Source organism: Strigops habroptila, chromosome 9 (genome assembly GCF_004027225.2).
Source record: "Strigops habroptila isolate Jane chromosome 9, bStrHab1.2.pri, whole genome shotgun sequence".
Lineage (NCBI taxonomy): Eukaryota > Metazoa > Chordata > Aves > Psittaciformes > Psittacidae > Strigops > Strigops habroptila.
Genome location: NC_044285.2, coordinates 13,662,938 through 13,677,844, shown reverse-complemented (window position 1 = coordinate 13,677,844; position 14,907 = coordinate 13,662,938). Strand labels below are relative to the sequence as shown.

General features: G+C 35.0%; 1 protein-coding gene across 4 annotated transcripts in view; it reads right to left on the bottom strand.

The window, feature by feature from the left end:
* Positions 1-14,907, bottom strand: part of UNC13C (unc-13 homolog C) — a 196,599-nt gene that overhangs the window by 116,709 nt on the left and 64,983 nt on the right. For 2 of the 4 annotated variants that reach the window (XM_030497643.1, XM_030497644.1), the window contains exons 3-4: positions 8,186-8,208; positions 7,648-7,712 (exon numbers count right to left, since the gene is read on the bottom strand). In XM_030497643.1, coding sequence (XP_030353503.1) covers positions 7,648-7,712; positions 8,186-8,208 — 88 coding nt within the window. The remainder of the gene's footprint in view (positions 1-7,647; positions 7,713-8,185; positions 8,209-14,907) is intronic. The other 2 variants (XM_030497645.1, XM_030497646.1) reach the window with 1 other exon arrangement.

Below are 14,907 nucleotides of genomic sequence, written 5' to 3'. Positions count from 1 at the left end.
GCTTCACTACATTTCCACCTCTGGTTAATTTCTGCAGATATGATATCACATGGATTTAGAAATACATCCACAGGAATACATAACTGACTGTTCCCAGCTTATACGTGAGTCTGGGAAGCATCCAAATTCAAAAGTCTTCAATGACAGTCAAGACAATTTATTTAGTCCACCACATGCTGGATCAGAATGTCTTTCATAAGACACTTCAACATAAATCAAGGAGAGTTAAATCAATATAAAAAGCCAGAAAACACTAGATCCGGGAGGCTGCGAGTTCCTTATGGGTGTAGATGACAACTAGAGCACACTTCATCTGAGAGTTAAGAGGAAGGATAAAATGGAAGAAATATATAAATCAGCAAAAGAGACAACAGATCTGAAACAAGAGAAACAAGAACAAAAACTTGAAAATGAAGAGGACACCTTTAATTGGTCTTGGTAGCAGCTAGTAAGCAGGTGAAAAGATTGACTGTCTCAGAATAGATATACACACATTATTCTGACTTGTAAAATTTCAATCAGGGATTCTTGAAAAGCTAAACGAAGAGTAAGCAGTTCTACTAACTTCAAGTTATTGCTGAAATTAGACAGATATACAAGGAGAGATAAGAATGTAGCTCAAACCATTTGTGTACTTTTTTGAAAGTACAATCATCAGGATTTTCATCCAATTCTTCTAATGCATCAAGTCCATATTAACACAACTTTTTTGCACAGAAAAATGCCAAATTGCCTGTTGGCCATATTAAAATCCTCAAATTCATTCCTTTTTCTGTTTGTAGAGTTCCTTCCAGTTACAAGAGAAAAAAAAAAAATGGTAATCCCTTTCATATCTTAGTTGAGTGGGTAAAGCACTTACTTGAAGTATAGGGGAGTTTATTTTAACCCCTAAGACCATTACCAGTTTCCAAGCAGTAACCTAACTTTTATCCTATAAATTTAGAAGATAACCTGTCTCTCCCATGCTGCCTTCTGATCCACCTGCACCATTCTGTAAGAAAGAGAAAAGGATTCATAGACTGTTTATACATTTCCTTTCTATTTTCACATAAACACTCTTTGGTGCAGGGTTTTGATATTAGAATTTTCTTTTCAAGAACATAAAGAATAAGGTAGACCCAAACTGCAACTTCCAGACATACCTACAATTCTCAGCAAAAGCATGATAGAAATAAAATTTTTGAGGTTATGAAAGTAAATATATAGAGTATAAGAAATAAACTCAGAAGTTCAGATTCTCAGGGCTCTTTGTTACCCAGGAGCAGTTCCACCAGCAGTAAATAAAACTCACCACGTATATAAGGCATTCTTACACCATACAGAGCTACTTCTGACAATCAATGTCTATAAAATCACTTCAATTTTTATTCTGCTCTGTAACACAAAATTATAACTAAAATTGAACTTCTTACTGGATCCCATTTACTGAGCACTATGGAGTAGCATACAGCAAGGTAAACAAAAAAATAAATTGAAGAATGACTGATAGTCTTTTCCTGGAAGAAAAAAATGTGTCAGAATTAAGAATGATGATGTTTCCAAAGAAAAAAAGGGATGACAGGGCTTGTGAGAGAATAGTACAGAACCAAGACAGAGGAGTACATAATACAAAGATATTTCATCATGACATTAGTGCTGTAATATGAATTCTCACTTTATGAGGGACTTGTGAATCTTTTATCAAACTTAGAATTCATCTGGGTCCAACAGCTGCCTCTGCATAATTTGGGATAAACAGCAACTGTTCCTCTCTCTTTGAAGAATGAAGTGAAACAGGGTGAAAGCAGCTTTGGCTGGAGCAGGTAGTGGTGGCATTGCAGTTGTTTGACATGTCAGGATTGCTTGAGGGGTGAGGTTCAAAGGAAGATATCGACAACAACAAAGATGACCCTATTTTTTAAACATGGAAGGAGCTAATAATATGACAGGCTGGAGTGAAGGAGCTTGAACAGATATGAGCCTGTGTATGTTTTGGGTCTGGTGGTAAGACAAAGTGCATAAGCTAGGTGATATGCTCAAGAAGGGCTATATTAGAAATTCCAATCACTGCCACTTAGGCTGAAGACCAGTATTCTGTGCATGCAGGCACATATAGAAGGATAAAGGTAATAGCTACGTGACTCCTGCATATATGGAGGGGTGGGAGGGCCTGTAGGCAAATGATTTCCATGTTACTCCTGGCAGCAGAGCAAGTATAGTATTTTATATTAATTTTAAAACATTTTAAAATACTGTTAATTATTTTTTCCCCAATATGAATATTTAGTTAGAAGCACTGTATAAAGGAAAGAAATTACAGAACTAATTAAAACAAACAAACAAAAAAAATCAAATACACAGACAAAACTAAAAGGTAACAGTGCAAAAGGGGATTGGTACACAATAAGGTGAACAATATCCAGCAGAGACATGGAAAGGCTGACCCACCAAACTCTCATAGCTCAGAGATAAATAAACAATAAATGTACACCTGCATGGGAAGATACACTTCAGTTTTAACTAGGGAGTATTGGAGACAATCCACTAGGAGATCCAGTAGAAAAATACAGTTCCACTAACGTGCTGAAAACACACATCTCACTCTTGGAGAACTACGTATTTAGTGCTTTTTCTTGCATCTTTACTGAAACAACCCTGACTTTGGGAATATGAACTAGAAATTCTCCCATGCACAAATTCTCTGTACAAGAACAAATTTGATCCTTCTAATAACATTTAAGAGAACCATATGCAAAGATTGCTGGCTATCAGCTGGATGTAAAGATCTATACACAGATCTGGATTATGAGATCAAATTTTATTGAAAACCTGGAGAAGAGCTACATTACCAGAGCTAACAAACTGAGCAATGCTGTATTGACAGTGAAATACTAGTCTTTGTGTACAGTCTTTGGAATATTAAACACTACAGCCTTAGACAAACTGTACATGTTATGTAGGTTATAGATTAAATTCTTCACTCCCCTCCCTACCTCCAATAACAACCCAACAACAAAGTGACATAGAAGATGACAAAGTTGATGGCACACAAGTCGTCATTCAGTGCAAAAAAAAAAAACCTGTAATGTTGACTTTTTTGTGTGCTCCTGAAGGTATTTTGCATAGCAATAATCTATTTGAATTTCCCAGAGAATCCAAGAAAAATTAATTTTACCATTGAGAATGTGCCACTGAAGGAAATAAGTAATCACCTGCGTGCAGCACCATCTGTGTACCATTAACAAATTTCAGAATGGATTAGGCCATGTGGTAAAATTATCAGTCTCTGACATCACCTCAGGCAAGCAGTGAATTAATACAGGATAAGTCTCTGGAAAAAGTAAAACAGTTCTGGGGGGCCCCGATATAAGAAAGATGTGGACCTGTTGGAGCAAGTCCAGAGGCGGCCAGGAAGAAGATCAGAGGGCTGGATCACCTCTCCTATGAAGACAAGCTGAGAGAGTTGGGGTTGTTCAGCCTGGAGAAGAGGAGGCTCCGTGGAGACCTTAGAGCAGCCTTCCAGGACCTAGAAGTGTTCATAAGAAATCTGGAGAGGGACTTCTTACAAGGACATGTAGTGACAGGACAAGAGGGAATGGTTCTAAGCTGACATAGGGGAGATTTTGATTAGACATTAAGGAAAAAAAAGTCTTCACTATGAGGGTGGTGAGTCACTGGAACAGGCTGCCCAAAATAGTTGCGGATGCCCCATGCATGGAAGTGTTCAAGGCCAGGTTATATGGACCCTTGAGCAATCTCGTCTAGTGGGAGGTGTCCCTGCTGATGGCAGGGCAGGTGGAACTAGATCTTTAAGGTTGGAAAGGTCTTTAAAGGTCCCTTCCAACCCAAGCCATTCTATGATTTTATGATTCATATACATGATGAAAAACCCAGCTGACTTCCATGTTAATTTTCAAAAAATACTGAAAGGATAAATTCTAAACTGTCTCATCTTCACTAAGATGAAGAAAAATAAAATGAAGAGGATATTATTTGGTACTGGCATGGAACAGGGTAGGTGGAGCTTTTGCCTTTTAACAAAGAAGCAGCATGACAAGCTACTGGAAAACTGTATTGGGTTTTTGCCTTCTCTTTAGTGTCCTGGCTTTTCTCTCATTTCATACAGCCAAGCGAAAATCATTGCAGAGAATGAAGAGTTGCAGTCTGCGACATGGACTTGGGATGTGCTCATGCATGTTAGGTGGGTTGACAGCACTGTGCTATGAGAGAGGGGGAAGAATAAGGCAGAAAAAGAGGCAATTGAAGCTATTTCTATATAGATAAAGCAAAGTACCAAGGGTTGTTAGGGAAAGGATATTCCCTCACTTCAAAGAGAAAAACATTTTGGGGAGAATTAAATGGAATAAGAGTCATATCTAAGGCTGCAGCCAGTTAATTCTGGCAGTGAAAAGGCTGAGGGTTCCTAGACTCTAGGGTTGGTTTTTGCATTCAGGAATAAAGTGGAAAGTGTGATTAAAACGGAGCCACATCAGTCTTAGAGATGTCAGTGTTCTTCAGCTGAATGAGAAGTTCAATGAAAATTACATCACTGTTTTCAGGAAGGCCTGGTGAAACAGAGGCCTGCACAAAGATATTGCAGACAGCAAAGGGAGTAGAGGCTCTTTCTAAACTTTTTCAGCAAAAGAAGTAAGGTTTAATCTAAAAACATCAGCTAGTATTGAGATACTGTCAGTCATTTGAAGTAGTCCTATGCAGTGGTTATAGGATGTCTGTAGAAGGGATTCATGCAGCTTATTCTCAGAGGATTCAATATTTGAATTTCTCACCTGTGAATAGAAGAAAGGGCATAAACAGAGCAACTTCCATCTGTATAGTCCTTGTGAGTGGCAAAAGGTCTCCTTACGTCTATGAGATTGTTTTCTGTGTGCAACCCACAAAAAATCAGAATTCTATACACTTTTGTACATTACGTTTCTAAGTCCTACACCTATTAGGAAACTGTAATTAAGTGATTGGCTATGGAAAGTAGTGCATACAGCAAAACCATATGGTCCAAGGCAGCTTCCTGTGTTCAGAGATACCTGATTGTCAGAACCTACACTCACAGGGTCTCCTAACAAAATGCTGTTCCTAAACTAGATGTTAAACTGTTTCTCTTCTGGTTTTCCAGATTGCAAGCAATATGATTGAGCTCTCTAATTAAGCTTACTCATATGAGGGGCAAACAATAAAATGTAACAAAGCAACAAGAAGTTGCTTTCCCTTTACTTAAAGAAAGGGAAATTAGAAAAAACATACGAAATGGAATTTTCTCCTTATGATTTTGGTTATTTTAAGAAATAATTCTCTAGCTTAAACAATGAAAGCCCAACCACATGCAGTGATCAAACCTGGTTCATTAAAAAACATGATAAATGATAAATCCAAGACAGTTTTGAACTATCTATATTTTGTCCTGGATTTCTACTTTTTCTAGGGAAAAAAAAAACCCCCACAACATTTCTTCTCATTCTAGGAATACGGCATTTAATGCAATATATAATTCTGCACTGAACAGCACCTATAAAAGTATCTGAGAATGTTGATTTCTACACTGTATTTCAAGAATTCAAACTGATTTTTATGTTAAACATTGTTCTCTTACTAGTTCTGAAAATTGTGAGGTATAGGTTATACCCCAAATGTAGTTGTTCAAAGGTATGAACAGCACTGCTTTTTTTTTTTTATATACACAAAACTTTTTTTTTAAATACACGAAACTCAAAGTTTTGTGCCAAACTTACACACTAATGCTTCTGGGTACAAGAATTCCTAGTTTTAGTAGACCATATCTTACTGTGTAGCTTTTAAGACATCAGATTTCTGCTTCTCAGTGATGAGGTACATTACTATTAGTGGTGCATCAAACTATAAATTACTGAAATCTGAGGCCATCAAAGCCTACGAGTAAAAATGAACTGACATTCCATAGGACAAAAAAGAAAAAAAGAATATACTTTCTTTGCAGCTATGACAGAGAATTTGAGGCAAATATCAGAAGCTGCCTCTGTGATGCCTCTGGTTCTGACATGCATTAATGTTTTGAACAAAGAAGCCACAAAATATGAATTGTTATACCTCAAAAAGTTATTGTCATAATTTGCTTGCACAGTTGCAATGGATCTGATTAAAGCCTTCCATGATTCCATTAGAATAATAACATGAGCATAGAGTGTTTAAGGAAATATTTTTGTGGCCAACACATTGCTGAAGAAGTATTCAAATCAGTAATCAAATCAAGAGAAGAAGTTGCTTCAGATGTTATAATTTTATGTTGGCAAACAATATAAATCAAACAGAAATACTAATGTTCTGCATTTGGAAGTCAGGAAAGAAAATTCACAGCACCAATATTGTTCTGTTTTTAAAATACAGAGAGATACAGTACTTAGAAAATCCCATTCAAAGAGGAGTAATTGTTTTGGCATGGTAAGAAATAGTGCTGATCAATATGCAAGGCAGAAGTTTGTATCATTTAAGTACTGAAGTACTTTCGCCCTTTTTTGACCTTATGAGAAAACTGCATCAAAGTGAAAGCAATGTGTTGTTTGCAAGCCAAAAGAAGTATACTACAATTTGATTCTAATGCCAAAGAGCATGTTAATGAAAAACCCACATGAATTATCTCTTATAATACTTAAAAGGTCTAAAGTTACATTCAACAAGTAATCCTGCACAATGCCATATATGGCCTCACACTTTTACAGCAATTCTGAAGTTTCTATGAGCTGGAAAAAGAAGTAATATAACACTTTGAGGTATGACAAACTATACAGAAACTACCTAAGCCACTGAAAAGCTAGGAAGTGTTCTTAAATTTGTTTAAGCTTTAGCGGTAAGTACAAATGTTACCTTACACAGCAGCAGGTGAATTATATTAAGAAAATGAATGCCATTTGTATGTTTTAAGGGGAAAACCCCCCAGACATAGGAATCTAAATGGGAAAACATCATAGTGTCTAGCATCTGTTGAATAGCCTTTAAGATGCACAGATGAGAAGATGGAATATTGATTAATTCGATCTCATTACCTTGTCTTTGTGACAAAGCATAACTACAGCAAACAGTGCTTATATAGTGCACCAGCAAGAGGGTAATATCCCTTTTAAATAGTTAAATAATATAACTGATAGATTTTACCAATGACTTTTACCTTTTCTCCTTTCCAAACTGAATAATGAGAAGATATTCAAAACAGGAAGAGGAGATTTTCCTCAAAGGAAGGAACCTCTAGAACTGGATGTAAGATAACTCTGTCTGGAAACAATCAAACAAAATGTATACATTTCTGCCACACTCACTCTCAGCAACTAGAAGATCATTTTCGCTTGACCTGTTAGATTTCAAATCTTAGACTGATATTATATTACTACATATTTACTAAAATGCAGAGAAAAATCAAACTACAGCTTCAAAGGGCATTCGTTTTGTATGCAAACAGGTAAAAAAATTGGTCATCCTGTCGACATCTGCAACAGAATTGTGGTTATTAATTTCTTAAAAATTAAGGACTTCAAAGAAAAGATGACATACACAATGAAACTCATTATATTCCTTTTAAAATAATTCAAATTCTTATAAGAACAAAACTTAGAAAAAAATACTATAACACTATGAGACTAATTTGCAAATATAAATAACAAAAATCACAGTCATATTGGTACTTACCCACTAAATGCCTGGACTGCATAAAGCTTGGAAGCATCCAAGGAACTTCCACTTACTATCCGAGCCTTTAATAAAGACCAAAAAAAATTAGTTACTCAGTTGCTCTTAGTAAGCCTTAGACAGAATTTAACTGTATAAAACATGTAACACTTAATATGAAAATGTTTAGCAGGGTCAGCTCCAGGCCAAAGCTAGAGTAACTATTGCTTTGGAACACATTTTGATGGCATTCAGCATTTAGTGAAACACACTGGAAGAACCCATGGGAAGATAAGATATTGCTTCCCAAATATCCCAGATATCATGTTTGACAGTAGCAGACCCCTGTGTTGGCAATTATGATAAGCACAAGAGTGAGAGTTATCCTGTTCATAAATGCAACACATTTGCAATACACTCAAAGGAAAACGAAAGAGTGAAAAGCTGGGAAAAACATGCAGATATCACAACTAAAATGAAGGAACCAAACAGGTCAAATAAGTCACAAACAAACATCAACAAAATACATGATCCCTATAGTAAATACATGATTTTAAACCTTTTCATCCACAGAAACGCTATCTGGAAGAGAATTGGGAAGAAGGGGAATATAGGTTAGACAAAAGACTCTCTGAGAAAACATCTTATGCTATAAAAAGCTGTCGCTGTTTTAATCTGCTAGTGCAGAGCAGAATCCAAGTAACACCTGTGCTTAGCTGTACCACTGTGGCAAGACCAGTCACTATATTTTAAACAAGCAAAAAAAAGATGTTTTCAGTACATAATAACCCCTGCCACTTATGCAGGGGTGGATACCATACAATATATATCATATCCCATCACAACATGATTTTTAGGGGGTTTGTTTTGGGTTTTTTTTTTTATATTAATTAATATATTTAATATAGTTGCAGTGTTAAAAAAAAAATGCTCTGTTTTCAAGGAAAATGAAAGTGTTTCTACTAAGGATATATATATTAGAAAACCCAAGCAAACATCCAAACTCCTGAGCTGTAACTATTCTATGCTATCACAGCAATTCATATAATAACAGAAATTACCCCCCAAATGCAAATAGAATTACAATTGTGAAAGTAGAAAATACATATTTATACATAAAATTATAAATTGCTTAATGCACAGATGTGATGTATTCACGTGAATTTACTATTAGACACAAAATATATGCTGATAGGGAGCACGACCCTTATTTTATCGTCTTGTCAGTTTGATGCTTTATAGTACAGCACATACATGAAACTGCATTGTTTTAATTGTCACCTTACTGATCTTTCCACTTTTCCTCCCTAGTTCAGGTAATTTTCAGATGTTTGGAAATATGCCACATTAAATACATAACAAAATGATCATACACACCTTACACATCTGCCACATTTCATTTTTTAAACCTGTTTATCTACAGAAAATATCAAACACATACATGAAAAATATATTGGCAAAAGTGAAGGTGTCTACATCTTTGTAGTGACAATCCAGGGAACTAAAAGGCTCTATTGTGCCACTGATTTCAGAGTCTACTTATGTGATCAAAGTAAAGCACTTACACAAGAACAAGCAGAATACAAACTGGAGCTAAGTTGTTCAAAATGAGTTTTACCAGTCAGATTATATCTGATTTTGTAGTATATGAAAAAATTAAAAAGGATTGAGATAATAAGTATTAGCAACATCACAACACCAAATTTGAATCCACAGAAAATCCACCTATGCAACAGCCTCTCCTCCTTCATGAGACCACCAAATTTGCCATTTTCTTATCCTTGACTACAGATCTTAGCTTCTCTTTCACAGATACTGTGAATAAACCATTTAGAAAGAGTATGCCTCACAATGAACTATAGTTTATTTTTCCAAGAAAAACTTTTTGAGTTATACATAATATTAAAACTACTAATAGTAAAATCCATTATTTAGTAAAAACAGAGTAAGACATCTTAATCTATTTACTTACTTCAAAATTCTCCCCTTCAGAAATACTAGAGTTTTTATTTTGCCTCCAAAATTAATTCTTGACTAAACTAAGCTACAGTGTTGTAGTTGTCAAAATACCCTCATTTGACTGGGTAGATTTATAAAAATGAGTTTAGTCTTTATTTTTAATTGTGAAATGTATTTGTCTGACAACATCAGACATGACTGGCTACTCTTTCCCCAGAAGCATATCAAGAAGACTTGGAAGGCCATATCATCCTACTTTCCCACTATAAGATTATTACAGTATTTTCATAAGCAGGTTAAGAGCAGAGCCAGGAGCACCTAGATGCTTGTAAACTGGGCTGCCTGTGGATACAAAATGGGATATGCTTTTATGAGGGTTAAAGGAAATAAGAGGAATATTAAAACCAAAGTACTGGAGCAGCATCTGGACAGGTGAATGAGAGGAAAGGCAAGAGAGGATATACCAATAGGACTCTAAGTAGGAAAGAATGAGACTGAATATATTTTCAAACCTGTAAAAAAGGCAGAGTCTAAAAGGTGAAGAGAGATACTAGGACTGAGGGAAGTTTTAGGCAGAACATCTCCTGCAAGGTAAGAAGCCTCACCATAATCTGTTCATGCAATAACTTCTTTCTACAATATCTAATCATAACAATATTTGTAATACTGCCATTTAAAGATGTATAATAAATCTCGGAATTACAGACGTGGAACGCAATTTTTAAATAGCCTGCAGGTACTTTGCTACCAGCTGCCTAAAGAATCCCATCAATTATATGTTTAATTCTGTCGTTTATAAAGTTACATTAAAAAAACCACAAAATTGTTGAGACTTGTTCTCCACATTAAATGGAATTTTGTATTTCAGAGCATGAGACATGGACATATGAAATTTTCTTTACCTCTCTTGGGTTTCAGCCAGCTTCATCTAATTTCACTATACTTCCTTTAGCGGAACCTAATTTTGCCTAAATTTAGGAAGGAGAGCGACAATCAAAAATTAGGAAGGGAGAAAAGGTATTACGTTTTTGGTTTAACTTGTTTTTCTTTGCAGTTGCTACTTAGGAAAAAAAAAAAAAACCAACCCCAACAATGCACCAGTCTAATGGCCTCTTTTCTTAATAGAAATTGCATAAAGCAGACAACTGACGCAGATTTCCCAAAACAAGGTATTGAGAACATCTCTTTTGTCACAAATGACTGCATCTTCAGAGAAAAAAATTGTTTGAAAACTTCTTTGTTTATTGCTTCTTTTGAACTCACCATGAGTGAAATAATCTGAACTGCAGAAGTGTTCTCTGTGCATATGAGAGCACCAAATCAGGAAGCGTACAGTCACCAAGCAATTCACTTTAGTAGTCATTAGACTACCAGAACAGACAGCAAAATTCCTTGATGTAGATAAGAAATGAACTGTGATTATGTAAGAGACCACTGAATGTATTTTCAATTCAGGGATATAAGGCTAGACATCTCAGATTGTACTGCGGAATGGCAATGATTTACTTAAAAGAGTTTATCTTCATACAACTCATTTCTGTCATTCACATGTACTATGGCAAGCAACAAACATAAAAAAAGTTATGAGTGTACTAAGAACAATGTAAATGCTGGTTCATTAAGTTAGCCGTATGGGATGCTACTTATTTCAGTTAGGTTTTTTTCTTCTTAAATACTTATTTTATGTGAAAATTCATTACACTGTGAAATACCTGTAACAACCTTCAAGTTACATTCTAGAAAACAAATCTATCCTCTATACCATGTGCCTTTTTAGATAATTGGAGAGTGTTTTACTAGGATTATGGGAAAAGTCCATGGAGTGCTCCATAATTGTCACTGTTTGAGCTCAGTGCACCTGTGTAGTGGAATGAAGTGCGGTCATCTAGCTACTTACTAGTGAAATTTGTATTGACAAATGTCAAATACTCAAGGCAAAATTAAATATTTTTTAGGCAGTCTGATAATTTCAAATTCATATATATTTAATTAGGTAATTGGTAAAAAGAAAAAAACTTAACTTAGTTAAGGGTACTGTAGTGGTACAAGACAGAAACAATTTATACCATTAGAACAATTAAGGAAGCAGAAAACAGATCATGTCATTAATTACAGCAAGGAAAACATGATGGACAGCTATCATATCACATTTCTCCAAATAAGCTCATTTTCTATGCAGAATTGTTAAGAGTCGATGATAGAACACAAAAACTTCAGGAAGGAGAAGACAGTCTTAAGGAATATTTAGCAAACCGTATTTTAAAATGTACCTGCTTAGCTACAAAGTTCTCTTCAGCTCTGTACCATTCTTTACCACGTATGTCTAATCCTTCCTCTTTACTACCACTCCCTGAGCCTCCCATAAACAAATATAAACCTTTACATAAGCATGAAATTAGAGGTATTCAATAGTTAAAATTAGTCTTTAAGGTTCAATTAATAAAAAGTTCACGGTATTAAAAGGCTGTATAACATTCAATATACCAACTAAATCTAGGCTTCTGTTGATCATCGTTCACAAATATCCAGAGATTAGTCACCAGATGAGGGGTATTGTAGGGGAATGGAGAGAGAGAGAGGCTTATTTGGCATTCTTTCAGCCCCCTCAAATAAGTCCCTAAGTTACTTTCTGTACACATATATGTTTAAAGGTTTTGAGAAGACTAAGTAAAATTTCCAAAAAGCATTTATTAATGCTGCATAATAACTATTCAAACTCAGTCTGAAAACTAATAGATCTTATAAAAATTGAACTTTACACTGTTATCAGCTGTTTTCAAATTAACTCATGGTCTGATTTATCCATTTCTAATAGCAATGTTGCCACCTGTAACTTACCATACAACACAAGAATTCATCATACAGGATAACTAGTTTCTATACCCAAACTTCTCAGAAGAAAAAAATCTCTAAAGAATGCTGGTAAGGCAGATTCTTCTTGCATGAAAGATAAACTAGCAAAGAAGATATAGAAGTGAAGACAGACCTTTGCTTTTGTAGCTTATGATACTGTCAGAAATACAACTGGTCAATAGTCTCATCAGTCAGCAGAGATATTTAGATCAAAGAAATTCAGCAGATCCCCTGTTCCCCAGTCACAAGCATCCTTTAAGCCTTGTGTCATTATTTCTCTTTTGCACTGAGCAGCAAAGCATCATCCTAATACACTTTAATAATTTCAAAAATGTAAATCACCACACACATCCCATGCCATAGCATAAGAACTGTCATCAGGTCCTAAAAATCTAAACTTCCTAGGAACTATGTATACTGCCTTGATTTTCCATTCTTGTATGTGCGCATAATTGTGTAACACCAAACTGGAAAAAGATTTTAAGTTCATTATTCTCTCAAAGTATCATTTTAATCTTTAATTCTGCAAAGTGGTCGCAAGAACATCAAACTGACTGATAATTATGTCATTCTTGGAAACAAACACTTTAGACATAATACTTGCTGGAATTAAAATAACAATATAGCTGATCCATGAAAACAATCTACATAAAGTAGCCATACTCAGAAGTAGTTTGTAGCCTGAGCTGGACACTTCTAATTAGTATGCATTGCTAAAAATAGGGTCAAATAAGAGCAGCACATTAAAGCAGTAGACTGTCTGTCCAAAACAATAACAGAAATTAAGTCATGCTAAAATAATAAATGCTGTATCCAGAAGCTAACATTATCGCTACAGAATATTACAGTATGTAAGCTTAGAGGATGTTGTGTTGCTGAAGCATAGTCTAGGAAGATATATTGTATAATGCTTGAAAGAAAATGTTAAAGCTAGCACATCATAAGAGATGAGCGATGCTTGCCTGACAAAGAGGAGGTCAAACTTGAATAAAGCTTGGTTGACAGGAGAAATAGAAGAATTGCTGCTAGCACTTTACTAGCAGTGATGTAGAAAAATTACCAGTGGATGCACTGAGAACCAAAACAGGAGGTCATCTTGGTGAAGATAAAACTGCATTTCTGTATTTATTAATAAACTAATCTGCAAATCTAGAACAAGAGAACATGCTTTAAAAACACCTCTGGTGTTTAGAAATTGAGTCCTGTTAGGCTTCCAATGGTTCTTGTTTCCTATTATCTTTCAACAGCTACTAAATACCTCTAAAAGAATAAATTATTGACTATCAAGAGAACTGTTTTATTACAGAATGTGGTATGATACTAGATCTTCTTAATTTTTGGTGGTCTCAAAAAAATACAGGGTTTTTTTTTTTTTAAAGATGTATAATAAATCTCAGTATTATGTACATGGAACGCATTTTTTAAATAGTTTGCAGGTACTTTGTTACCAGCTGCCTAAAGAATCACATCAGTTATATGTTTAATTCAGTTGTTTATAAAGTTATATTAAAAAAAAAAACAAACACAAAATTGTTGAGACTAGTCCTCCATATTAAACGGATTTTGTCTTTCAGACAAAAACCTTCAGTTTTCCAGGCTTCCTTGACAGTCTTCAGTTTGTCAGAATGATGGTAGGGAGTAAAATGCAGAGTGCATTTTAAGCACTCTATTCTGACCTCAGAACACATCAGAGTGGTAAATCATACCTTATCCATAAAGGATAAAGAGGCATATTTTCTCTTTTGATACAAATGATAACAGTAAATGGAACAAAGTAATGAATTATAGCCTACGAAAACAAACAGATAATTGCAAGTCTTTCCATATCACATCACCACAAAGTATTTGACTTGGTCTTATGGTCTGTATCACAGTCTTACTTGCAAGCTTGTGTTTCTTCCAAAAATTGATTTTCATTAAATTCCCTATGCAAGCAAGATAAATACATTAAAGTTGAAATTGGTAGAAAATAGTATACACTTAGATTGTGATATTTGGGAGTAATTCTTTTGGCAGAATTATCATGTAGGGTATCAAACAGTAAGATACAGGTCGATTTCAGCAATGTTCTCAGCAAGTTGGATGAACAGAATTTCACGCAGTCTGCAGAAGACACCAGTCTGGAACGGGTTGCAAGTATATGAAAGGATGGTGTTAGAATTCAAAGTTCTTCGCTTATTACTGAATTCACTTCATTGCCTTAGCAGTACTGTAAAAAATAGTTCTACATTTGGAAGAAAAAATGAAAAAGGGCAAAAATTTATTACATAGCAAAATAAGGTATATAGCATATCTAAATTAAAAGCATTGTTGATGTAATATTAGTGCAAAAAAGACCACTGTCATTCCAGAAGATACGTGAAGTCGTCTTTCCAGTTTTTGAAATCACACTGAAAGTAAACAAATTGAATAGAAAAAGGATGACAAAAGCCAGAACAAGCAGAGATTCATAAAACAATCTGTGAGGAC